General features: G+C 40.8%; 2 protein-coding genes across 4 annotated transcripts in view; one reads left to right on the plus strand and one right to left on the minus strand.

Moving 5' to 3' along the window:
* Nucleotides 1-1,073: 1,073 nt before the first annotated feature.
* On the plus strand, nt 1,074-7,329 carry mrps7 (mitochondrial ribosomal protein S7). Its single transcript, XM_060844563.1, has 5 exons — nt 1,074-1,222; nt 1,766-1,957; nt 5,474-5,537; nt 6,116-6,283; nt 6,937-7,329. Exons 1-5 carry the CDS (start codon nt 1,140-1,142, stop codon nt 7,156-7,158), a joined length of 729 nt encoding a protein of 242 aa, XP_060700546.1. The 5' UTR covers nt 1,074-1,139; the 3' UTR covers nt 7,159-7,329.
* A 271-nt stretch (nt 7,330-7,600) lies between these two features.
* Nucleotides 7,601-16,478, minus strand: part of jpt1b (Jupiter microtubule associated homolog 1b) — a 40,697-nt gene continuing 31,819 nt past the window's right edge. For 2 of the 3 annotated variants that reach the window (XM_060844566.1, XM_060844565.1), the window contains exon 5: nt 7,601-8,035. In XM_060844566.1, coding sequence (XP_060700549.1) covers nt 7,899-8,035 — 137 coding nt within the window. In that variant the 3' untranslated portion in view covers nt 7,601-7,898. Of the gene's footprint in view, nt 8,036-12,540; nt 12,567-16,478 lie in introns of all 3 variants that reach the window. The other variant, XM_060844567.1, reaches the window with a different exon arrangement.

Genomic DNA, 16,478 nt, shown 5'->3' on the forward strand with positions numbered 1-16,478 from the left:
GATTACAGATTAAGTTACAAATAAAAAGAATCAACCAAGTTTCTGTAATAATTAACAGAATTATCAATTTATTATGAAAATAAGACATTTGACAAAGATGCAAAACTGAAATGAAATATTAAAAATTAAATGAAAATGTTGTTTGAAACTCTAAGACAATTCAAAATCACCACACTCCACAGTTATAAATTCAGACATATGATTTCCAGCTAACAATTCCAAACAGTTAGTTTAAGACATGTAATTTCCAGGAAGTGTCTGAAAAAAATGTGTTCAGTGACATTAATACAAACAGGCCCAGCTATCACCTTAAAACTTTAAGTGAACCAACTTTCACCAGCCTTTAAACAGAAATTGTCAGTAAATTAATAATGAAGAAGAGCTGGTGGCACAGTAAGTTGAAAGGATTCTTAAATGTACAATAGTTAGTTGGACTTATAAATACAGAAAGAGATTATAGAAACAGGAATCATGTTAGCACTGAAAAGAATCACTAAATTATGACCGAGCTTTAACTGGAATACTTTGGGAAATTCTTTACAAAGTGACCAGAGAAGGTTCATCAGGATTTTATGAGGAATTCAGAGACAAGAGTGTGGTGCTGGAAAAGCACAGCAGGTCTGGCAGCATCCGAGGAGCAGGAGAGTTATCACCAGGAATGAGCCAGGGATTCAGTTAAGAAGATCTCTTGAAACAAACTCTTGAAATTAAGAAAGTTACGAGCTGATGATCTGGGTAACAGAGACCTTTTTTTAAAAGATGATGAAATATGATAACTCGACATGGAAGAAGCATTTCGTCGAACCAGGCGTTATAAATTTAAAACAAAACAAATCACATGTCGAAAGGGGAGAAATCTGGAAGTAATTTTATAATTTAGAAGGGAGTTAGAAAGTAGTTCAGGATAAGAAACTTACGGAGTTAAGGATAAAAATCAATCGCAGATGAAACATCAAACAAGACTGCTTTACTAAGGGCGAGTACATGTGCTATGGGCTGAACGGCCCCCTTCCTCTCTTTCTGCTTGGCGCTGAGCTTTGTTGCTGGGTAACGAGTCAGGCAGGCGCATGAAGGACAACTAAGGGTCTTGAGCGCCCCATTCAACATGGCGGCGGCCGAACACCGGAGGTTGGCATAAGATGGCGGCGGGTGGGAGCAGCTTGGTGATGGGGTCGGCGGTAAGGCTTGGGCGCTGCTGCCGCCTCAATGCTTGGATGCCCGGGTGAGTGTAGGACTCGGTTTCTGCCCAAAGCTGGGATCAGGAGAGCTGTCCGGGGAGGGGAACTTGGAGCAGGGAGCAATATTGGTTTGGGAGACGGTAAAAGGGAGAATGGTTGTGGATGGGGGTTGGTTGAGGGGAAAGGGGCTGGGGTGAGGTTTGGTGGGTGTGAGAGGGAATGCACGTAGGTGAGGTTGAGGCTGGATGTTGGATGAAGGGGATGAGAAATGAGAGAACGTGTCAGACTACTGGGTGTTAATGGAAATGGAGTGGGAAGTTATCAAACGTGGAAGGTGTTGTAGGGAGGTTGTCAGTGGGTGGTTATGTTGTGGGAGGGATAGTGTGGAGCTGCATGGGAGATGGGAGAGATGTCAGCGAAGCGTGAGCAAGAAAAAACATTAGGCTGGCCTGGAGATAAGCAGGGAATGTCTTAGTTGACCTGAAGGGGATATGGGGAAGTGTGTCAGGGTGTATCATTGTGGCGATGCTAGTTCCTGAAATGTAATTAACTTCTACTCCTTGCACCCCCCCCCCCCAAAAATAAAGCTTGGTTCCTGTGCGTGGGTCTCGGTACAATCCTTACTACCTGGAACCTGAGATATACAAGGAACGGCACCAGATCCCAGTTACTGAACTTGGCCCAGAGGAGGCAGCGGCCCTGGAGCTCAGGACTACCCGACCCATAAAGGCAGCACTAAGTCATCAGAGCAGTAGTGTCTTTTATGACTTCTTGGTCAGGTTAGTGAATTGCCTGAGTGTTTCTTTTTACCCCAGTGCCTATCTCAGCCTCGTCTGATTATCTTGGTCTGTGCCAGTAACTGTGAACACCTTTGTTAAAATGTTGATTCTCCTGCTCGTCAGATGCTGTCTGATCTGCTGAGTTTTTCAAGCACCACACTTTTTGATTTTGATCTTCAGCATTTGCAGTCTGCACTTTCTCCTAGTTGAACATCTTTTGTAATGTAAACTGGCGTACTTGACACTGAGATAGTAGAGTAAAAAGTGAGGTCTGCAGATGCTGGAGATCAGAGCTGAAACTGTGTTGTTGGTTAAAGCACAGCAGGTTAGGCAGCATCCAAGGAACAGGAAATTCAACGTTTCGGGCCAGAGCCCTTCATCAGGAATGAATCCCCGAAACGTCGAATTTCCTGTTCCTTGGATGCTGCCTAACCTGCTGTGCTTTAACCAACAACACATTTTCAGCACTGAGATAGTAGACCCTGAATTCATGATGCACCCTGTTGTAATATGGACAACAGAAACTGGATTGCAAATTTTGTTCTGTTTGTTTTAAAAAGCACAAAAAGGCATGTTTTAGACTACAGCTACAGGTTAAATGCGTAGATTAATTTTGTCATTCTAAGGAATTGATATAATACAGTAAGTTATTGCCTTTGCAGCCTCAGAACAATAAAACTAAATGAGGCCTTTAAACCAACCGAATGTTGTTCTGCATTCTACTCTGTTAGCTTGGGGTAATCCAAAAGTCTGTTCATGTCCTAACTCTCTCCAAGCCCTGCTCGCCCATCATCACTAGTGCTGAATGACCTACTTTGGCTTGTGATTAAACTACTTCAATTTAAGAATGAATACTTGTGTTTTCAAATGCCTCCATGGTCTCCTTTTTTATTTTCTATGAACTCCCAGAATCACAGCCTCCTCAAATACCTTCTTCAACTGTAGCCTTTTCATGCATCCTTGATGTTACTCAACAACTTGGTTTACGTAGCACCTTCAGCACAAGTAAATGCCCCATGATTTGCCGCCTAGGGGCGGCACGGTGGCACAGTGGTTAGCACTGCTGCCTCACAGCGCCAGGGACCTGGGTTCAATTCCCACCTCAGGCAACTGACTGTGTGGAGTTTGCATGTTCTCCCCGTGTCTGCGTGGGTTTCCTCCGGGTGCTCCGGTTTCCTCCCACAGTCCAAAGATGTGCGGGTCAGGTGAATTGGCCATGCTAAAATTGCCCGTAGTGTTAGGTAAGGGGTAAATGTAGGGGTATGGGTGGGTTGCGCTTCGGCGGATCGGTGTGGACTTGTTGGGCCGAAGGGCCTGTTTCCACACTGTAAGTAATCTAATCTAATGATGCTTCCTAAGGACATACTAACATTTTAGCCTGAGCTGCACCGTAATAGGATAGATGAGAAATAGTTTTTGAGTGTCTGAGAATAACGGTTTATTGAGGTAGAAAGTATATGGGAGATATAGAGTCATACAGCACAGAAACAGAACCTTCAGTCCAAGCTGCACATAATCCCAAACGAAACTACTCCCATCTCACTATACCTGGCCTATATCCCTCCAAACCTTTCCTATTTATATACTTATCCAAACGCCTTTTAAATGTTGTAATGGTGCCCACATTTACCACTTCCTTAGGAAGTTCATTCCACATGTGTGCTGCCCTCCATGTAAAACAACTTGCCCATAACGTCTTTTTCTAAATCTCTCTTTCCTTTCTCTTAAAAATGTACCCCCCAGTCTTGAAATCCCTATCCTAAGGAAAAGATACCTACTATTAACCGGTTCTATACCCCTCGTGTTTTCTATAAGGTCACCTCTCAATTGCCTTTGCTCCAGTGAAAAGCGTCCCAGCCTAATCAGCCTTTCTTTATAATTGAAACCTTCCATACCTGTAAATCTCTTCTGAACCCTCTCTAGCTATTTAATAATATCCTTCCTATGACAAGGTGACACAAACAGGACACAGTACTCCAGAAGAGGCCTCACCAATATCCTGTACTGCTTCAACGTGATTTTCCTATACTCAAAGGACTGAGCAATGAAGACAAGTGTGCTAAATGCCTTTTTAACCACCCTGTCGATTACGTGATTGGGAAAGTGAGGACTGCAGATGCTGGAGATCATAGTTGAGTCATGTGCTGCAAAAGTACAGCAGGTCAGGCAGCAACCGAGGATCAAGGGAATCGACGATTCAGGCATAAGCCCTTCATCAGGAATCGTTTTTTCCTTCCCTGCTCCTTGGGTACAGCCTGACCTGCTGTGCTTTTCCAGCACCACACTTTGACTGTCAATATGTGATGCAGACTTCAAAGAATAATGTACCTAAGCCCTAGGTCCCTCTGTTCTACAACACCACCTAAGCATTAATTATATAAGTCCTACCTTTGTTTGCTGTACTAAAATGCAATATGTCATTTATCCATTTTGAACTACATCTGCCATATTTTCAGCTCATTGACCCATTTGATCAAGATCCCTTTGTAACTGAGAAAACTTTCTTCACTGTCTACAATGCCACCAATTTTGGTGTTGTCCACAAACGTACTAACCATGCCTTCTATATTCTCATCCAAACAAAAAAACACCCAGAACCAATCCCTGTGGACAGGCCTCCAGTCCGTAAACACACTGTCTCCTGCCTTTAAGCCAATTATGTATCAAATTGGCAAGCTCATCCTGAATCCCATGTGACTTAACTTTACTAATTAGCCTACATTTGGAAAACCTTGTCTAAGTAAGCAAAGTCTCTGCCTTCATCAACCATTTTGGTAACGTTCTCAAAAGCCTCGAATCAAGTTTGAGACATGATTTTCCTTGCAGAAAGCCATGCTGACTATCCCTAAGCAATTTTTACTCCTCAATGTCCATAAAGTTTATGTTTTAAAATCACTTGCAACAATTTACCCGCAAATGAAGTCAGACCTATAGGTCTATAGACTTCTGGTTTCTCCTTACAACCCTTTTTAAACAAAGGCACAACATTAGCTACCCTCATCAGAAATCTCACCTCTAGTTACTGAAGATGCATATATTTCTGCAAGGGGTCTTGCAATTTCCTCCCTTACTTCCCACAATATTCTGGGATACATTGTATCAAATCCTGGAGGTTTATCCACTTTTAGTTTCTCTAAGACCTCCACAACTTCCTCTTCTGTAATGTAAACTGTTTTTAAAACATCAGAATTTATTTCCCTGTGTTCTTTCTCCAGTTAAAAACTGATGCAAAGTATTAATTTAGTACCCCTCCCATTTTCTGCGGTTCAACAGACAACTTCCTTTACCTTTCAGAGGCCGTACTTCTCTCTAGTTATCCCCTTACTCTTAATGTACTTGTCGAATCTCTTTGAATTATCCTTAACCTATCTGCCAGTGCTATCTCATCCCCTCTTTGCTTTCCTGATTTCTTTGTCTAGTTTTACAAGCATTTGTTCTCTTGTGTTTTTTTTTCAATTTGACAGTACTCTTGAGAAAGTAACAACACTTTTTTTTTCTTACCATAAATGCTTTCAGCAAGTTCACCAACATGATGATGCTGAAAGGTCAGAAATTACTGTCCAGATCGATCATGAGCAAGGTAAAGTTTTTGTTCTTCTATCTGAAAAGCTGTGGGATTTGACCTATGATTCTGGGGAGGTATTGGGACTGAGTAGGAATACAGAAAGGAATCTCTCTGGGGAATGGGAACAGGGGAACATCAGTGATATCTTGATGCATTTTGGCATAATAGTTGTCACACAACCCTAAATAACACAATATATTACTACTTAAACCAAGATAGTTTATGTCCTTTACCTTGGACAGTGACATCTTCTGTCTGCATCCCTGTCCACTGCTATTTAATAGGGACTGGCCCCACCATTGGTGTACCCCAGTTTATATAATCTTTCCCTACCAGTACTTACCGGTAATATCCAGGGACAGACATGCAACTCACCATTACATGTGCACACACAATTTAAACTGTGGATATGTCTCCTAGTCATGTAAATTGACCTCCTGGATTGTAACTTAATGAATGAATTGGGAGTGTCAGATGTACTGCTGCATAGTCACTGTTTTTGTGTGTTCATTTATCTCAGAAAAATGTCATGAACCTAGAAGCATTGAATAGGATTATTGATGCATGGTCTAATGAGGCAGTTGTTTCCCTAGACTTTTGAATCGATTAAACGGAAGCAAATTGAAAGTTACCACAAAGCATCAGAGTCTGAGAAGGATGCCATTGAGTGTAATCCATACAAGATCTTCCACCAAGCTTTAGAAAACTGTAAACCTGTCATTGGGTTGACGAGCATACAACGTGGTGGCAAATCCTACCAGGTAAGACATGACGGCACTTTTCATCCTATTTTTGTTTTGTATTGAATAAGCAGATATTTTGTCTGACCTAAAGGAAGTACTAGATCTGTTGTTCTTGGTCTTTACTCCAAACTATTCCCTATCTGCTGACATCAGCCCCACCCACCCAATTCTCTCTGGCAACAATCTGAAATCAAGCTGGCCTGCTCAAACTTTAAGATGTTTGATCCCCAGATGAGCTTTCAACTCCATTCATGCTATCACTAAGATTGGTTTCTGATGAAAGGTGGAAGTAGGCAATGTACGTGACTTTTGAGATGCATTTGGAGCTGGTCTATAAAATCCATCTGTTGTAAACTTCTTGTATCTTATAGGTAGCAAGCATAGATGAGAAGAACAAGACTTGTTACATGATCAGTCAAGCAAATCGTGAATTTTTAAAAAATCTATTACTCTCTGGCCTTGTCTTTCTCTACACAATCTCCTACGGCCTACAACCCTCCAAAATACCTATTAATAAAAGGCCATAACTAGGAGGTGGTGGCAATTCAGCTCTAGTTCTTTGATGCATTAACATACTTTCACCTGTTACTGTGCAGAAAGACTTTTTGGGAAGCTCATGGGTGAGACTTGTGGCTTCACTAGTGAACCAGCTCATCTTTATTTTGATGCAGGTGCCAACACCTCTTACTGATAATCGCCGACGTTTCTTGGCCATGAAATGGTTACTTACTGAATGCCGTGAGAATCGGCACCGCCGCACTCATATGAATGAGAGATTGTCACAGGAGTTGCTTGCTGCATTTAACAATGAGGGTAACGTGATCAAGAGGAAGCATGATCTTCACAAAATGGCTGAAGCAAATAGAGCCTTTGCTCATTTTAGGTGGTGGTAAGGCTTTACAAAGGGAATTTAGAATCTGGGATTGTTCTCTAGCTGAAGCAGCCTGCAAGCTGGCCTTGAAGGTGGAAGACAAAGATTCTACTTCCTATCCTTGACTTCTCTTTCTTTCACTGCAGCACCAGAAAGTGAACACTGTAAAATAAATCTTCGTCTTTGAAACTCTGTCCTGAGAACAAGTGGTGTCTTTGCTCTCACCATAAAGGCTGAATGGATTGTTTGTTAGTTCACATTACAAACTTCATTTACAGCCCTCAAACACTAGCTAGAGGAAGAGTCTACTCTTGCTAAGTTGTAGTCTGTTTATATATGCATAAAGATTGTGGATATAAGGCCTGCTGTCAGATGCTTTCCATTCTCACTAACTTAGTCATCTAACAGTCATGCTCTTGTTGTATGCATGCAGGTTATTAGTGAGACAAAGGATGAGTTAAAACTCCAATCTCAAGCAACTTTTATTTGCATCACGAATCATTCCAATATACCAAATACAAAGTTCAAAATACCAGAAGTGAGGCTGAAGTCACATATGAAATACACAAACATACTCAATAACCACATCACAGGGAGGAACCACTTTCATGCCTTTCCCAGCAGGCCTGATGTTTGTTGCACTCAAATGAAAGTGAAATGTAAAGTGCTAGTCCAAAAACAGTAGGGCTCAAACTTTGCAGTTCACAATAAAATTAACATTTATTCAGTTCTGCAACTCAGATAAAGTAGTAAGTGGTGGGTTTATCCCAGAACAAGACTGGAGACCCCACCAGGTGGAATTTTTCTGGGTCGAAATGGTTGAGCAGGTGTTACAGGGCTGGGTGGGGGTTCTTCCTTCATTCCCTGGGCCACTTCTTGGTTTTCGGTTTTAAGGTTACCTGAACAAAAAGCACAATTAAATAGAGAAACTACACACACTCTCCTCCTTCCTTGGGCCAGAAAAAGCCAAAGCAAGTTAAATAATTTACCATTAGATCATAACATTCAAAAAAATATATATAAATATAGGGATGTCTCATTTTACAATGCACAGCATTTAGAATGGAACTGACTGCAGGCAGGTGAAGCCTCCACTTGCAGCAGCTGGCTTCCTCAGCAGTGTGGAGAAGAACATCAATCTCAAGGATTCAAAGTTTGAGAAGATTTGTAGCTCGGGTACTGGTTGTGGTTCTGTTCGCCAAGCTGGGAATTTGTGTTGCAGATGTTTTGTCCCCTGTCTAGGTGACATCCTCAGTGCTTGGGAGCCTCCTGTGAAGTGCTTCTGTGATCTTTCCTCCAGCATTTGTAGTGGTTTGAATCTGCTGCTTCCGGTTATCAGTTGCAGCTGTCCGTTGCAGTGGTCAGTATATTAGGTCCAGGTCAATGTGCTTATTGATTGAATCTGTGGATGAGTGCCACGGCTCGAGGAATTCCGTGACTGTTCTGTTTGGCTTGTCCTATAATAATATAGTGTTGTCTCAGTTGAATTCATGTTGCTAGTTATCTGCATGTGGGGCTTCTAAGGATAGCTGGTCGTGTCGTTTTGTGGCTAGTTGGTGTTCATGGATGCGGATCATTAGCTGTCTTCCTGTTTGTCTTATGTAGTGTTTTGTGAAGTTATTGCATGGGATCCACTTGTCCACAGATTCAATCAATAAGCACATTGACCTGGACCCAATATACCAACCACTGCAAATAGACACAGTTAGAACTGATAACCGGAAGCAGTAGATTCAAAACTACTACAAATGCTGGAGGAAAGATCACAGAAGCGCTTCACAGGAGGCTCCTACGCACTGAGGAGGTCACCTAGACAGGGGATGAAACGTTTGCAACACAAATTCCTAGCTTGGCGAACAGAACCACATCAACTCAAGAATGCCTAGGACACCAAGTATTCTGATGATGCTGACCTGGGTTTGCAGTTCAGACATATCCATCAGACCTTCCCTTAACAGAAAATTTCATGATACTAACACTACATCTAGTGCAGGGACGGAGAAGAATGTTAACACTTGTGTGTAGTGCACTAGGAGAATGTTGGAACAAAAAAAAAGCATATCACCAATCTTTCTGCTTACATCCTATGAAAACACTGCCTCAAGTATGGTACTGGTAGTCAGCCTGAGTGGATCACCTCTCACAGTAGTACCCTATTATGCAAGATCTAATGTGGAATAGATTAGATCATTTGATGGACCTGTTCCACACAGTGCCAATACATTGATCACAAGTAAAAACACAAAACACTAAACTTACCTACTGAGTTTACCTACCTTAAATTCACCATCTCTTCCTCCTTTAGGAGAATCAATTGGTGAGCAGCTTAAAATCACTTATTACCAATCCCCTGAACTAAACCTTTCCATCATCCATTCCCCTCCCTGAACAGAACCAGAACTCCACAACAAAAAAACCTTTGAATGCAATTTACTAGAATAAACTGAAATCAGAGACTATTAAATGAAGATGTATCCAGCTAAAAATCAGGGAGGTATGATAATCTGCTATTGCACAAAGAAAGTTCTAAAAAGTGAAGTAAAGGAATCAGTAGATTATTCCATGTATTAATCAGCTGGAAAAGAATCATCACCTTTTTAATGTGGTACTAAAGATGATCTCACACGAGACCAACAGTTAAACCTGGCACAGTTCAAGTGTGTGTTAACTGACCTAACATATGCCATGCAAGATTATACTCAATTGCTACTATAATGTCCAAATTTTTATTAACAATTCTAAGCAGCAGCCTGGAGGGGTACAACACGGGAATTATATAAATCAATTAAGTAAAATAGCACTAGCAAATAATTTGTCATATTTCTCATCATTTATTCTCCTTTCTTTCTAGCCGAGGTGTCTGGAAACATTTGTTATCAGGGACTCAGCTCGAGAGTGTGCTGGTCATATTCTGGTTACTGTAAGGGTGCATCAATTCATATTAATTAGGTTAATGCCTGTATTAAAATAGGAAACTATACATTATACAAAGGAGGTTACATGATTACCCATCATCAAGAAAAGTTACGACCTCCTCAGCATCTTCCCATACAGCAGAGGAAGTCTATCTTGGCTGGGATTTTGTTCATGGATTTACGGAAGATAAGGAAAAAAAAGTGAAACAGTGGCCAGTCAGCTCCTCTAAAGTTTGCATTGTGTTGGTAATAAAGGAGGTGCCCCAACCATCATCAGTGACTATACACAGTTAAGGATTTTCCCTAAAGTTCCTGGCATTTCCCAAGTTAGAGCAAATTTCATCTTATCTTAGGTCCAATTTAACTTTTGGTTAAACATAGTGCCCAAGCTATTATTTGTTTGGGAATTTGCTTCACATTTCTACCATACAAGTATAGGCATCTTTTTTAGTCAATTCAGATGTGGATTTTGGCCAAGTCTTGCCACAGATTGTTTTACTGAAGGTCAGGAATAGCTGAACATTTGCAGGTTACACAGTCAGAAATGATGACAAACTGAGGATTGTGAAAGATTGTTATCTATGCTGGCATATGGATAGATGAGGAAAATGCAGTTCAGCATAGGAAAACATATTTGGAAGTAGAAGTGAACTTTTAAATGAAAGTGAGCATAAGCCATAATATGCAGATGTGTTGCTGGAAAGGCGCAGGTCAGGCAGCATCCAAAGAGGAGAATCGACATTTTGGGCATGAGCCCTTCTTCAGGAAAGGCTCCCGATTATCCTGCTCCTTGGATGCTGACTGACCTGAGTCTTTCCAGCAACCCATTTTCAGCTCTGATCTCCAGCATCTGCTGTCCTCACTTTCTCCTATAATGTGAAAATGGCCAGTCATTAAAGATGGAAATACATCAATAAACTCAAAAAGACCAACTTAAATCCTTGAATTCTTATTTTAATATTTCTTTGTTTTATACTTCATATCTTGAAGGTCTTGCAGTATGCCATAATTGTGTCCAATACCACTAAATTGTTCAAGATATATAAAGCACTGGAAAAGGTGCAGTGTTATATCACTAACATTATCAGTAAGGGATTATAGACGTGAAGAGTTGAAAGCCCAAGTAATATTAAATAGGAATTCAAGGATTTAAGTTGGTCTTTGAGTTTATTGATGTATTTCCATCTTTAATGACTGGCCATCTGCACATTATGGCCTCTGCTCACTTTCATTTAAAAGTTCACTCCTACTTCCAAATGTATTTGTTCCTATGCTGAACTGCATTTGCCTCATCTTTCCATATGCCAGCATATGTAACAATCTTTCACAATCCTCAGTTTGTCGTCATTTCTACTAACTGTCATCCTTGGTAAATATCAAGGTAGTTCCATCAGTCTCAATCTCAAATGAATATCCAATTGAAATACTAACTATATCAAAGAGAATGTAAAGCCAGTATCTCCAGCATGACTACAGCTTTTTTTTACAATTAATTCTGCCCTAATCACACTGGAAGAAATCACACTGCTGGCAGCTGTGGAGAGAAGAAAAAAAGATGTAAGGCAGCAAATTAGGCCTTTTACTAAACCATCTAACAAACCAGAGTAAATTTGACTAGGGGAATAAATTGATGACATCTCCAGCACCTGAATAGATCGATTACATGCTTACTATATAATCATTTATCTCAAACCTTAAAATGATGTGCAACTGTGGCTGCTAACTTGTTAAAGTACTGCATGAGGGAGATAGAGTAATCTGTCCAAATGGGTAATTCGATTAACAAATCTGCTTTCCCAATGACAAATCCAATGAAACAAAGCACATCTTAAAATGGTGCATTGAAGCTACAAAGTTATAAGAGTAAACTGCATTGGCTGTGATCATAAGAGGAACAGAAGTTTAAGCCATTTTGCCCTTCAAACCTGTTCTATAATTTATCAAGATCACAGGTCAGCAATAGTCCAAATGAATTTGTCCCATCTCTCAACATCTAGGAAATATTAACCTGAGATACAGTTAACAACTTCACATTATTACAGAGAGATTTCCAAGTGGCTATCACATTCCGTGTAGAAGTTAATTACTAAAATATTGCCCTGGGTTTTAAGATTCTGACCCCTAAATCTTAGACATCCCAATCAGCAGACAGTTTCTCCTAATCTACTTATTGATTCCTAACAGGTTTAAAGATCTCATTTTTGCTGGACATTGTCAATTGATAAAATCCAACTTCAGCATGAGTAAATTTTAGACAGACAGTCTAGTGACTTCTGGTTTTTCAATTGCTTAAACAATTTAGCTGGTTCCATCTCCCTAACAAGGCCAATGCTTTCCTGTCACTGATTCAAAATGCAAACAACTGGAACAAGGAAATCTCATTCTGAAGTTCATCAAAAGCAAAGCAAAATCTTTCCATTCTCAAACTTCAAAATCCAGAACAAACAGGAGACAAGTTCAAGTGTACAGTTTGTGCATGCATTTGTTACCTGACATTCCTACTGGTCAGTGCGAACTATAAGGAGAAAGAAAGGAAGTTAGCAAAAATGGCAGCATTTCCGCAATTCTGATTTTTTTTCATGCAAGCTCCATAAGTCTGAAAGGAAGTGTCAACCAGTTTGAGGAGTGGCTGTGGAAATATTTTCAGAGGCCTTTTACAGAATTCTAGGCTTCTCTTTTTAGTCCAAGTAGCCTCATTTTTAATGACATCATTCAATTTAAATTGTACCAAATTATACCTGAATAAAAGATCATTGCCATATTGACACAAGATGATAATCTAACTTGAAAAAAGTTTTAAATCTTTGAAAATAGGTCATTAGCAAAAAAGTAATATTCTTCTTCAATGACACTTCAATAAAAGTATTCCCCGTTGTCATGAAACCACTGCAACTCCTGCATTGAAAGTCAAGGGCTGTAACACTAGATAGCATGTCTAATTTTTATTTTTTCTAGAATCAATGTTCAGAAGCTAAAACCTGAACCCTATAGAAAAGTCATACACGAACAAACTAGGAAACAGGAACCTCTTTGTAAAGAAAACATCTGGATGTAAAATGAAAAGCAGTCACTTCAACTTCCAAAATTTAAAACAGTGGCTATTACTAACAAAAATTGTTCACGATGGACCCATTTCTGAATCAAATGTTAAAATTAAATTACAACTCTACAACAATTTGGAATGAAATGCAAACCAATCCAAGTCTGAGGTGACTGCCTTAAATATTTATCTACTTGACCCATAATCTAAATATTGATTAGGGTTGTCAACATATACAAATGATTGTGTTGTCTTTGTTGAACAGACAACAGATGTAGCATTTAGGATTACCCCAAACTGAAGTTTAGGAGAGGGGAAAGTATAGACCGTATAGATTGATCAGTCTTAGAGGTGATAAATCTAAAATAAACTAGTTAATTATACAAGGAAGGTGGTCCTACTTCAGTTAGGAAGGAAATTGACAAGACCACATCGCAAATACTGTGTGCAGTTTGGGTCCACTTATTTTAGAAGTGAATTTAGTTAGCTTGATACCTAGGATGACGGGGATTGTCTTATGAGGAAAGACTAGACAAATAGATACTTTTTGGAACTCCAGTGGAAACAGAGGGGTGAATAGGTTTAGAAGATCCTGAACAATTTTGACAGTATGGATGTGAAAAGAATATTTCTTGGTTTGTGGGTGAGTCCAGAATGACCAGACACTTAAAATGAGGGATTGCCTTTTAAAGGCAAGCAAGGAAATTTTCTCTCTCCCTGCTTTGGAATCCTCTGCTTCAAAAGATGGAGGTAGGGTCATTGAGTATTTTTCAAGGCAGCTGTAGATTGATTCTAATAAATGTTATTAGGGATAGATTAGAATGTGGAATTTGGAATACAGATTAGCCATGATCCTACTGAATGGTAGAGCAGACTTGACATGTTAATGTCTGATGATACCAGTGCATATAGCAAATTAAATAGGAATTTTAAAAAGAGTAAATGTATTACATTAGGGAATATTCTTACTCAGTTTCCTCATGTTTCTGACTTGCTCAAAATATTTGCATGCAAATTACTTTCATCTGAAATGAATTCTTCATTTCAACATGCAGCATTGCTAACATAAAAGTACTTTAAAAATCTTTTTCAATTCCTTTACTTTGATATTTGCAGCATAAGCTCGAGTAAAGACCACTGTGTATCCTGTACCTTAAATTACAGCCTCCAAGTCAAATGACCTAGCAACAGTGATGAATGGCGACATAGTTCAAGTTGGAGAGGAACTTCAAGTGTTTGTATTCTCAAATATGTGCTGCTGTCATTCTAGGTCATTGTTTGAAAGATGCTGCTGGAACAACTTTAGTGAGTACTAATGATCTTGCAGATGGCATACACAGCTGCCACTGTACAAAAAGTTTAAGGAGTATATTCAAGCTGATGGGCTAATTGGTCCTATACAGTAATGAAGTTAGTGTTATTGAAGCTGCACCAATCCAGGCAAACGTTCCATCACGTATGCCAAAGTGAAGAGAGGCACTTGCCAGAGATGTCCTAGCCTTTGACTTGCTCTTGTAAGGTGCTAAATTAAATTATAAAGGCTGGTTCTGTTTCTGTTCATTGTTAATCCCTAGGGCATTGATAATGGTGCATTCAGTGACACCATTGCCACTGAACATCAAAATAGACAATGGTTAAATTTAGTATTGTTGAAATGGTCATTATCTGGCACTTGATGGAAAGTAACATTTGCATTGTATCAGCTCAAGACAGTTAATTTTAAAAATGGTTTGTTGCACATGGATACAGGCCTCTTCAATACTCAAGCAAGTATGAATAGCGGTGTTGAATATAGTGTAAATTGTTAGTCAATATCCCTACCCATGAACTTGTATGGGGAGAAGATTATTGACAAAGACGATAGGAGAAAAAGTGGGCACCACAAATGCTAGAGATCAGAATTGAAAAATACGGTACTTGAAAAGCACAACCAGTCAGGCAGCATCCGAAGAGCAGGCGAATCAATATGGAGTATAAGCTCTTCATCAGGGAAGGAAGATGGACAAGTAGGACAGTTCAAGAGGATGGTGCTGGGTTGGATGATTGACTCTGGGACAGGTTGGGGTTGGGGAAAGGTGGAGAATGAAGAAACCAGAAGATGATGTGTTCTTCCTATAGGCATTGGGTGGCTGATGTTTGGTGGTGGAGGCGGCCCAGGACTTGCATGTCCCTAGCAGATTAAAAGCAGGAGTTAGTGTTTCAGCCACAGAGCAGTGGGATTTCTTTTAGTGTGCGCCTCAGGGATGTTCTCTGGGGTGTTATACAAGTAGGCATCCTGTCTCCCCACCATAGAGGAGACCATACAGAGCAATGGACACAGTAGATGATGTGTGAAAGTACAGGTAAATCTGTCAGATGTGGAAGGATCCTTCAGGGCTTTTGACAGTGGTGAGTAGGGAGGTCTGGGTACAGGTTTTGCACTTATGGTGCCAGGAGTGGAGGGTGGAGTGGTGGGAGCTGTGGACCTAACAAGGGAATGGTCTCTGCGGAATGCAGATAGGGGTGAGGAGGGAAATATACCCAATGGTGGGGTCTGTTTGTAGGTGGCAGAATAGATAGAGGATGACACATTGTCTCCAGAGGTTAGTGGGATGGAATATAAAAAGGACCAGGGTGGGTGGGGGTCTGTCCTTTTTGCAATTGGGGGTGGGGTTCAACAGCAGAGGTGCAGAAAGTGGAAGTGATGCACTGGAGGGGGGGGGGGGGGGGGGGGAAATTGCAATCCTTGAAGAAAGGAGCAATCTGTGACGTTCTGTGGAATTGGTCCTCCTTGGAGCAAATACAGCAGAGGCCTTGCGGGTAAGGGATAGTGTTTTTACAGGAGGCAAGGTAGAAGGAGGTGTAGTCCAGGTAATTGAGGGAGGCTGTGGGGTTGACGTAGATGTCCATGTGAGTCTGTTGCTGCAAATAAAGATGGAGAGGTCTAGGAATGGGAGGGGAGGTGTCAGAGATGGTCCAGGTGATCAGTTCAACCTCCTCGCAGGTGCACAAGGTGGCACCAATACAGCAGAGGAAAAAGGTGGGGGAATGATGTCAGTGTAGCTGCAGAAGTTGGACTGTTTCAAGTACCTGAAAAGGCAGACATAGCTGGGGGCCATGCAGGTGCCCATGGCTGCCCTTTTGTCTGGAGAATGTGGGAGGATTTGAAGGCAAAAGGTTGAGGGAGAAGACCAGTTCAGCCACATTGGAAAAGTGAGTCAGTGGAAGGATAGTGGTTGGGTCAGTAGGAGCAGAAGAGGGGGCTTGGAGACATTTGTCATGGCAGTTGGATATGTACCAGGACTGGATCTCCATGGTGAAGATGAGACATTGGGGGCCAGGGAAACTGGAGGTGGTGGAGGGTATGGGTGGTGTCCTGAGCATATGTGAGAAGTCCTGGGCCAAGGT

The sequence above is a fragment of the Hemiscyllium ocellatum genome, chromosome 25, assembly GCF_020745735.1.
Source record: "Hemiscyllium ocellatum isolate sHemOce1 chromosome 25, sHemOce1.pat.X.cur, whole genome shotgun sequence".
Lineage (NCBI taxonomy): Eukaryota > Metazoa > Chordata > Chondrichthyes > Orectolobiformes > Hemiscylliidae > Hemiscyllium > Hemiscyllium ocellatum.